This window comes from Cariama cristata, unplaced genomic scaffold (assembly GCF_000690535.1).
Source record: "Cariama cristata isolate BGI_N322 unplaced genomic scaffold, ASM69053v1 scaffold14060, whole genome shotgun sequence".
NCBI classification, from domain to species: domain Eukaryota; kingdom Metazoa; phylum Chordata; class Aves; order Cariamiformes; family Cariamidae; genus Cariama; species Cariama cristata.
In genome coordinates this window covers 38622-48824 of record NW_009595370.1, presented here as the reverse complement: position 1 = coordinate 48824, position 10203 = coordinate 38622, and the positions used below count along the sequence as shown (strand labels likewise).

General features: G+C 45.5%; 1 protein-coding gene across 1 annotated transcript; it reads left to right on the top strand.

Annotated features, from left to right (window-relative positions):
• Positions 1-6: 6 nt before the first annotated feature.
• EIF4A3 (eukaryotic translation initiation factor 4A3) lies at positions 7-7161 on the top strand. The gene is made up of 11 exons (XM_009701815.1): positions 7-49; positions 854-920; positions 1961-2023; positions 2453-2585; positions 3685-3765; positions 4180-4321; positions 5198-5336; positions 5845-5960; positions 6520-6627; positions 6713-6840; positions 6962-7161. Exons 4-11 carry the CDS (start codon positions 2477-2479, stop codon positions 6976-6978), a joined length of 840 nt encoding a protein of 279 aa, XP_009700117.1. The 5' UTR covers positions 7-49; positions 854-920; positions 1961-2023; positions 2453-2476; the 3' UTR covers positions 6979-7161.
• The last annotated feature ends 3042 nt before the right edge of the window (positions 7162-10203 follow it).

Below are 10203 nucleotides of genomic sequence, written 5' to 3'. Positions count from 1 at the left end.
AGCAGAGAGCCATCAAGCAGATCATCAAGGGGAGAGACGTGATCGCCCAGTGAGTGGGGCTGCCGGCGAGGGCGCGGGCTGCTCGCGGGTGGGGAGGCCCTGGGCCCCGAGGGGGTGTCGGTCTCACTCGATGCCTTTAAGCTGGAAGCGAGGTCTGTCACCCGTGGTCCTGGGCTGCTGCACGGCAGCGTTAAGGACATTACGGCATGAGTGATACGGGGTGAAACTGGCTAACTTGCACATGGGCTGTGATGCCAGCAGTTGTTAGCGTCAAAGTTTATGAGGCTTAGTTATGTCACTGTGGTAAAGATCCAGCCAAGATATTATGTCTTAATGCATAGGGCTCTGAGACTCATGCCAATATTTCTCTGACTTTGCTGGAAAACAGAGAAACAACTACAGTCTCAATCAAGGGAAAAAGTAAGCAGAAGGAAATTTATTGTGTCTCTAGAGACAAAGAAGAATATGCATCCCACTGAAAAAAAATCCTTCCTGGGTCACTAGTGGGAATTGCTAGCCATCCAAATCGTATTGGCTTACCTACCATGTACTTTAAAAGAAAAAAAAGTCATGTATGACAAATTGCAGAAAGTTAAAATGCTGATCTGATAAGGAGTAAACATGCCAGAGCTGGAGACCCTGCAACAGAGTGCTGTATCCCTGATATTGCAGTTCTCAAAACTGTTTGTCTGCAGATGACACTGTGATCGTAACAAAACTTTGTCAGATACACTGTTGGCAATACTGACTTCTTTGCAGTGAAGGAATAGCAAAGAGCAGAGGGGTGGAATATATTGAAATTGCCTATATATGTCCAGACATCCAGGGTATTCACCAGACATCTGTTTCTCAGGTCACAGTCAGGAACAGGGAAGACAGCAACGTTTTCCATCTCTGTTCTGCAGTGCCTGGATATACAGGTAATCTCATGCCACATGCTAAAAATTATTTTTGGCTGAATTGGTTTAGTCTTCATCATAAACATGTTTGTTTTTAGCGTGAATAAGTGAAGCTTTACATTGAAATCTTTTAATTATGGGCAGTGAGCTTCAGACAAGTTTCTGACTGAAGATTTCACTAGACTCTACTCTGTAACAATTTAACTGTTAAAGCCACCCTGGCAAAATAAGTTCAGATAAAGTCTTGCAATTATAAAGTTGGCTTTAACAGCTGCCCTCTTTCACATATTAGAGGGCTAAATTAATCTTTCAGCAGGCAGAATTGTCCTCAGACAGTCCTGACAGCATCAGCAACCTGTCTGAAGAGTTGATGCACATTGCACAGAATCAAACCTATATTTTTGACTGACAAATGTTTGCTTTTGTACTAGTGAAGGGTATCGTGTCTGTCCAGATTTTTAAGTATAACTTGAATGTGTAGATGCTGTTGAATAAAATGATGATTTTCTGTGGGCCGGTACCCTCTTAAATAAAGCTTAAATTGTTATTCACCTGTCACTGCCAGGGGACATAAAAATAAATGTTGCATGTTCTAAATGAAAATGTCAGCTTTTTGCTTCATTTCTGTAAAGTGCTCATAATATTTTTCAAATGTGACACTTTAAAACGTTACCTCAAAATCCTTGTGCAGTGCAAGGTTTTTATCTGAAGATACAGAACTGCAGTGATGTAAATTTGTTTCTATTCTTTTACAAGAAAAGTACACATTTTTACAATTGTTTTCAGAAACTAGGTTGGAATTAAAAATGAGCTATCAAGGAACTGCTTAAGTGCTGTCTTTTCCAAAGTAACTTAATTAACAGGCAGTTACTGTGTAAATCCTCTGTGTGAGGGCAGCCTTCTAGGTGTGCTGACCCTTCCAAACACCAGATTTGAGGACAAAATTCTATGATTGGTCTTTCAGATGTGACATTTCAGGGTACTGTGGGATCCATAATCTCTGTTATGCTTGGATTATCTGCTTTGTGGTTAACTGCCATGTGATCACCTGTTTTAATCAGGTTCGTGAGACCCAGGCATTGATCTTGGCACCAACTCGGGAGCTGGCTGTACAGATTCAGAAGGTAGGAGCATTTAAATCACCATCTGTAAGGCACTCGCAAGGTCTAGGGCCGATTCTCAGCTGTTCCCCAGCAGAGCTCAAAGCACAGCTGCTGCTTTTTCTTTCTGTTCCTGAGAGGAATAAGCAGTTCCAGTAAAGGGCTGTTTTGCTTACTTGACCACATTGGTTAGCAGTCTAAGGTTTTACACATTCCTAACTGAATTTTTAAGGACGGCACTTTTAAAGCAGTTTTGATCCCGGGGGAACCGAGTTCCCAGTGTTTGAAAGCCTGGTGTTGAGGAGGTTTGGGTAACAGACGTTAAAAAAATCCCTCTTAACTGCTTATGTTTACATCTCTTTAAAAAAAAAACACTGTGCAGACCTGCATCTCTTCACAAATACAAACTTCATGAGAGCTCAGTTATTAAGCCATTCCTTTGTATCAACACAGGGTCTTCTTGCTCTGGGAGACTACATGAATGTCCAGTGTCACGCCTGCATTGGAGGGACCAACGTGGGTGAAGATATCCGAAAACTGGATTATGGGCAGCATGTTGTTGCTGGCACTCCAGGCCGTGTGTTTGGTAAGGAGATGTGAGAGGCTGCATCACCTCCAGCTTCAGACCTGAGTTGAGCCACGAGAACCTCCTGCAACTTCTGTGCACTTAGATTTGAAATAGCATGAAAATAACATTTACTGTGACACCGTTAGTGTAACATTAATGTGAAGTATAACAAGGTAACAACCTAACTGTAGTCGTGTCTGGAAAAGACTAGAGAGAAATCAATGGGGATAGCATTTAGATTTCCTTTGTTTATATTTTGCTTTTCTTTGTTGAATTGTTTTTCTATATGGTGGCATGGGAACCAAGAGCATTTTTTAAGGACAAAATATTACAATCCCAGGAAATAACTTCAGGGTCTTGGAGGAGATAGGAGCTGGGTCTACTTGAATGTCAAAGTTAGGTCCCCATTTTCTGTGTACTGGCTATCGCTCTCTTCTTTGTTAAATCAGGTGCACTTGCAGCTGGTACTTTCTGGTTTCATTGCATAAAGAATTTTATATTTACTGTTCATGGTAGTTACCATAGTAATAGCATTAGCCTTCAAGCTCACATCTTCTGGATCTCTCAGAAACAGGCAGTACTTTCTTACACAAGCACCTCTAACTGGGAGAACATAGAGCTAGTCTCCACAAATGCAAAAAAAAAAAAGAGCAGCTGCGGAACTGGGCTGGCGTTGAACAGCACTAATAGCAAACACTTTTCTGCTGCGGTGGTAAGGGGTTACACAAAGCCATGTGCTCTTTCAAATAGGATGTGGATTTGCCCAGTTTATTGACAAAAAGTTCATGTATATCATTCTGCATTTCTCACATCCAGCTACAGTTACTGTGGGTCATCTGTCCAGTGCAGTTAGCAGACAGCAGCCCACGGCTCAGCCTCTCAGAGCTTCCCTGCAGTCGGTGCTCCCTTAGCCGGGCTGCAGGAACATCCCCTGAGGTTGCAGGGAGCAGTGGGCACGCTGTGGCCCTTGAGTGTGCCTTCCATCACCAAACGCCAGTCTCTGTTGGCAACAGAGGAAGTGCCTGTCCCTCCAGCGAAATACCCTGACAGTGGCTGGGAGCAGTGTAGGCTCGCTTGCTTTCAGAGCCTTTTCATCTTACAAAGTGAAATCTTACAGATATGATTCGTCGTCGAAGTTTAAGGACTCGTGCCATCAAAATGCTGGTTTTGGATGAAGCAGATGAAATGCTCAATAAAGGTAATATGCCTGTCTCCCTTTTACTTCCTTTCCTCTCACCTCTTTGAGATTCCAGCGTGTCCCAGCCAGCGGTCCTGCTTCTAAAAACAATTAATTTTGCCAAAGTGAGATGATTATATTAATTATAGGCTGCAACACGTTAAGCTACTTAATATGCCGTGTCTGATTTAGTTGTAGTGTGCTTGAGCACTGCCTTTCATACTTTACTGTGTACCATGGCCACGTTGTAGTGAGTTTGAGAAAATGAGGAAGGGATGAGCAATCTGTGACACTGTCTTTGAGTTACTGATTCACTCCTTAATGTTCATCTCATAGCATAGGCCCAGTACTGAATTCCAAATCTAATTGTGAAAGAGCAGGGTATTTGGGAGAAAGGTGTGCTGACTGTGCTGTGCTACTTACTTTGCCTTTCAGGTTTTAAGGAGCAGATTTATGATGTGTACAGATATTTGCCTCCAGCTACACAGGTGGTTCTGATCAGCGCCACTTTGCCTCACGAAATTCTGGAGATGACCAACAAATTCATGACAGACCCCATTCGCATCTTGGTGAAACGGTGAGTCAGTTTCCTTGGAAAGAATAGGAGCTTTTTGAGTTGGCTCAGCCCTAGGCAGATGACAGTATTAACGGATTTAAATGTGTGGAGTCTCTCTCTCATTCCCTCTCACCGTTGCAGTTTGCTTAGGTGTTTGCAGACATCCTCATGTCCGGTTTTCCAGCAGAGGCCGACTCCTCTCTCTGACCTTGTCCAGTTCTGTTTGCTGCTGCTCAGCCTGACTGCCCCCTCATCCTCCCCATGTATAGCAGTCTCCCCTCCTGGAAATCCATCTTTCACACCTACCCGATGCCTGTGCTCCTCCAGAGGATTTGTGTAGGCCTCCTCCATTAGTTTGCTATTACATAGCAAACCAGAAAAGCCTTTAGCTGACCGATCCTGAATGCCTTTGGAGGTGTAGCTTATGTCTGGTGGTGTCACAGGTCCTCAGGTGCTGGAACTCACCAGGAGTCAAGAAGAGTAAGCGTAGGCAGCCTCACAGGAGGAGCCTCCCTCTTGCCTGATCTCTTACACTGCCCCATTTACCTTTCTTCAGTCTCTCTTGTCAAGAAGCTTGAATGTTAGAAGGATGGGAACAGAAATGTTTCCCTTTGAACCTGTCTTGTCTAGAGCAGAGAGGGTGCCCCAGTTCTAGTCTCTGTTGCACAGGTCACGTTCAAGCAGGCTTCTTAGTCTTAGCTTGAACCTTTTTAGTTTGAGCAGGTCTTAGAGCAGACTTCTCCAGGGACTTTCTAGAACAACTTGGACTTGTGTATAGACTCAGCGACCCACAGCACACAGGGCAGAGGTGTGATCCCTGCTGAAGCACACCCAGTCCTTCTAACTGCGTTGTATGTATTCACCTACTTGTGGTGTGGCTGTTGTTCTTCCCTACAGTGATGAGTTGACCCTCGAAGGCATCAAGCAGTTTTTTGTGGCTGTGGAGAGGGAAGAATGGAAGTTTGACACCTTGTGCGATCTCTACGACACGCTCACAATCACCCAGGCTGTCATCTTCTGTAACACCAAGAGAAAGGTACAGCAGTCATCAGATGGGCATGTAACTTTCTGAGGGTGACTCAGAGGAGAATGCTGGGACAAGCCCAGTTACGAGGTCTGGTTGTTTCCCCATTTGGGAATAGCTTAGTAAGAACAGAGGTTAAATGTTTGTCTTTGGGATGTGCCTATCTTCAACAACTGGTTATAGGCAGACCTGATACAGTTGGCAGGAATTGCCTTTTTAGAGGAGTAGAACTGATTAAGAAAGAATGTGCTTATTCTTCTAATTGCTTATCATCCCTGAAACAAAACCACAATTTCTGAATAAATGCCCTTAATTCCTTTCCTTTCAGGGCTCGAGGAGCCCTGTATCATATCACCGATGCTTTGTAAGGATTATTTACTTCCTTTAGCTCTAGAATGCTTGTTAAAGTGTCTCTCAGTCCTTACCAGCTTATGTCTCTGCAAACATTCTCCAAGCACAACCAGTGCATTCGGCTGTCCTGAGCAAAGAGCTAATCCAGGCTGCTTGGCTGTGTGCACAGGTAGACTGGCTCACAGAGAAGATGAGAGAAGCCAACTTCACAGTTTCATCCATGCATGGGGACATGCCACAAAAGGAGCGAGAGTCCATCATGAAAGAGTTCAGATCTGGCGCAAGGTAAGTGCCTTAAACAACGTTGCTTATAGCTTTGCTACCTCAGGGCAGGATTGCTTCTAGCACCTGAAGGGAACGGCCCTCAGAAACCCCTAATACCTCTCCTCTCTGAAGGGCTTGTTCAGCTTAAATTAGGAAGAGCTCTGATTCCCATCAACCCCTATCACAGGGTTGGGAGACTGAGCATCCCTCCTTGGAAAGTGGCAGACTTCTAGGCGTAGAATTAGTCTCTTTTATTTTGCTGAAGAGGTTGGGAGTTGCTGCATTTGAAATAACTCAAGGACGAAAAATACTTGGGCTCTGTCTCTGCATTTAAATTCTTAGTGTCATACTCTTTCTGAAAGATCAAAGCTGTCTCGGTACCATCTGTCTTCACTGAAGTTTGGCAATGCTGCCTGGGACAGCTTTCCTTGCAGCAAAAGTGTGGATGCTGCCAGTGTGCTGTGGGCGGGGAGGAGCACAGAATAGCAGGGGATGCCCTGTGCTGGGGATAACGACTTCCCAGCTCTCACACTGACCTCGGTCAGGTGGAACAGCTGTAACTGTCCCCTTCTCTTTGCAGCCGAGTCCTTATTTCAACAGATGTTTGGGCTAGAGGCCTGGATGTGCCTCAGGTGTCCCTGATCATTAACTACGACTTACCCAACAACAGAGAGCTCTACATACACAGGTAAGCGTGGGCTCTGCTTGGGGGAGTGTGGCTGCCTTACCTGCCCCAAGGTGGTTCCATTCGCACTTGCCTTCTGCCTCCACAGAATTGGTCGGTCAGGCAGATACGGCCGAAAAGGTGTAGCGATCAACTTTGTGAAGAATGACGACATCCGCATCCTGCGAGACATCGAGCAGTACTACTCCACCCAGATAGACGAGATGCCCATGAATGGTGAGTGCAGGCCAGCCCCCACGAGGCTGCTGCCCTCCTCCAGTCAGGAACTGGTGTGCTGTGCCTGAAAGAGAAATACCAGATGTTTTGTTTTACATTCTCTCATTTTCTCTCATTTCAGTTGCTGATCTTATCTGAAGGTCCATGTTTACCAGGAAGTTGTGCTATTTTAGTAACCTCCATAATTCTGTATCGGACCCACATCCTTTTATCATATTGCTGGTCATATGTTCTTGTCTTGAGCTGCACCTGGAAATTGTGTAAATAATGTCTTTACTCCCACCCATGTTTTTCAATAAAAAAAAGGAAGTTTTACCATAACCTGTGCTTAATTACTTTAACCTAAGATAGTAACAGGCAGAAAGTTTTGAGATACTGCCATAATTGGCTAGCACAATTGAAAAAACATTGTTCACTTGGTATATCTAGGTTCATAAAATAGAGGGCTTCCTCTTCTCCACCCTTTCTTTAACGCTGTGCCATGCTACCTGATGTACTGAGTTTCCTTGATGTGACTCTAAGGATCAGCCATCTACAGGAAAAATCTGTGGCCTGGCCTGAGCCTGCTCTGAGAAAACTGAGTTACAAGATAGCCAGAAAAGAAATTCTGTGTTGTTTATGTCTTCCCAGAGCCAGAAATCGTATCACTTGTTGCTCCAGGTGAGCATTTCCCCTCCCAAAGAACCCAGGGACTTGAGCAGGCACTTGTGAGGGTGAGTGCCTCGTTAACTTGATGCCAGCTGGATAAATACATTCTAATCAGCATTTCCTGAAGTAACAGAGAGCAAGGCTTTCTTATCTTGTCGCCTTCTCCACCCCTTCCTGATGCTGTAGCTTGTTCCGTCTTCCCAGTCACCTCTCCTCCCCGGTCTGCCCACAGCATTAGGCTCTGCTTTGCCAGCTGTAGGATCTTCCATCTGGCGTTCCTACCTTGCTCTGCTGTATCCTGAGGCAAGTGTCGACCAGAGCTATACTGGTGTGGGGTAAGTTACCATGTTTTACGCTACACCTCCTGTTAAATTGGTTTTTGCTTGCTCAGGGAGGATGGGTGAAGCAGGGCCTCAGTACACCACCAGTTTGCACAGAACTGGAACAGCTCTCAGAGCTCCTTTCCTGAGTCAGTAGCAGAGTAGCCCTGGGCAGAGAAAGCGAGCATCTATCGTCTTTATGCCCCCATGTATTTCACTGGTGGAGTTCCTCTGGTCCCCTGTACCCACACTGCACAATCCTGATGTTCTTAACAGTACGTGGGCAAAAGCTGAGAAATACTAACCGTATTTTCCTAAGAACACTGTTTGTAAGGGGTTGCCCAATAAAAGTAAGGCTGCTACAGCTTCATGCCCCCACGTACAAGCAGCAGCAAGGCTAAGCCAGCACTCCCAGTAAGTGTGTGCACACGCACACAATGTGCTCACGCTACCCGTGCACATCAGCATTCAGCACTGGCACAACCAGCATCGATACCCTCATCCGGTCCCTCTCCGGCTGAGCAGGATGAAGGTCTGTCAGTGGGAAATAAACACGCGCAGACAAGCTGTGGACCCTCCAGTAACTGGGCAAGGAGGATCTGTTCATCTGAGCTGGCCTCTGGGTCAGCAGTCTGCTCCAGTAGCTGGCACATGGCCATAGCCCACCCTCGCACACACAGACACGAGCCTAACCTGTAACGGGCCCTTCAAGCCTCTCTTGTTTCTGGTTGCTGCCCACAGAGGGACACAGACATGTACAAACGGGGCTCAGTTGACCCCCCCAGACCCTCTGTGTTAGCCTGGACCTCCCAGTCCCTGCAGTTGCCTCATGCAGAAATAGATGTCTATCCAGCCCAGACTTAGGGCTGCTTCAGTACCTGGCTCCCAGACCCCTTATCCTACTTGCTGGCTAGATCTGGCTCGGTACTCATACACTGACCCACCACCTCACTCGGCAGTTGCCGGCAGTCGTTTCCCACTCACTCCAACCGTACAGCCCCTGTGACCCAAGGCCCCACGCCAGTTGCTGGCACTTGGACCTCCATGCGCACGGAATGGAGTCCTCTCTCCCAGGGAGAGGGTGAGGAATGGCGTTAACGGAGAAAACAGGATAGGCACAGCCAGGTAAGAACACTCACCAGCAACCTGTTGCTGCGTCACCAGCCCCTTTTACCCCCTTAATCATCTATTTCCCATGCTTGCTCCTCCCAAAAGCCACTTCAGCCCCTTCCTTTTCCTACCTTTGATCCCTCCCACAAAGCTGACAGGTTTTTGCATTAATTCTGCATCTTCTTGGCACCAGTGTTGAGGAGCTCTCTGCACACACACCCTGTTTCAGTCCTCTACTAGAAGGACAGTCCGGATAAAGCCTTCCAGCTTCACTGTCCACATCCTGGACAGAGTTCTGCTCTCACCATCACTGCACGGCCTCAGATCCGACTCGTACCTTCCTGGAGAACACAAGAAGCAAGGGCAAGCATAGCCCTCCAAACCCCCTCTGCAAGTCAAGTCATCTGACTAATAAAGAGATTCATCACCAAAGCATTAGATTGTTTAAATAACAGTATTTAATCTGTACAGCTTGAGAGAAGATACCATAAAATGCAACATTCCTACCTCATCTTCAGCATCATTCACCTGGAGCTGAGCCCTCACCTCCAGAGGGTAGGTAACCACCACTCCCCAGCAGTTCTTTATGGTACAAAAGTCACAGTGCAATTGCTTTAGTCCTAGACAGGTGATTTCCCTCGCTCAAGAGAGGGGAGACTGATGAAGCTCAAATGTCGATGGAAATTGTTACCATTTAGGAATGCAAAAAACCCAGCTATTGCACACAGTCATTTCCAGCTGAAACTACAGCAGTTAATTATTTAGCTGCCTTTACACTCCACACAGTTGATACTGATTTAAGTCAAGAGTGAAAATAGAGCCAGTAACAAGATTTCAGAATGATACAGTTGTTGGGAGGGCAGAAGCTGACAAGCAACTCCACAAGTCAAGAAGCGTGCTTCAGAATACCAGAAAGTTTTCTTATGCAGGGAGCTAGACAGATGTCATCTTTCAGAGACTAGCATGAGAGGAACACCAGCTTCAGTAGAAAACTATGAAGTACAATAGACAATTTGTTCATATAATTGTCAGGATAAGTATTTGACATAGTTTATGTAGTAGAATACATACTTGAACATCTTTTAAAAATAAGCACGGATTTCATTTCATATATACACAACTGATTTTAATCATGTACTGAAAATAAATTACAGGAAATAACTTTAAAATGCAACAGAAGACAAGAGTTTCACAACAAACATTCCCATTGATTTTCCCAAGGGGGTGAGAGATTGCAGTGCTCAAGGCAGGTAAATATCACAAATATATCAAAAAACTTCAAATT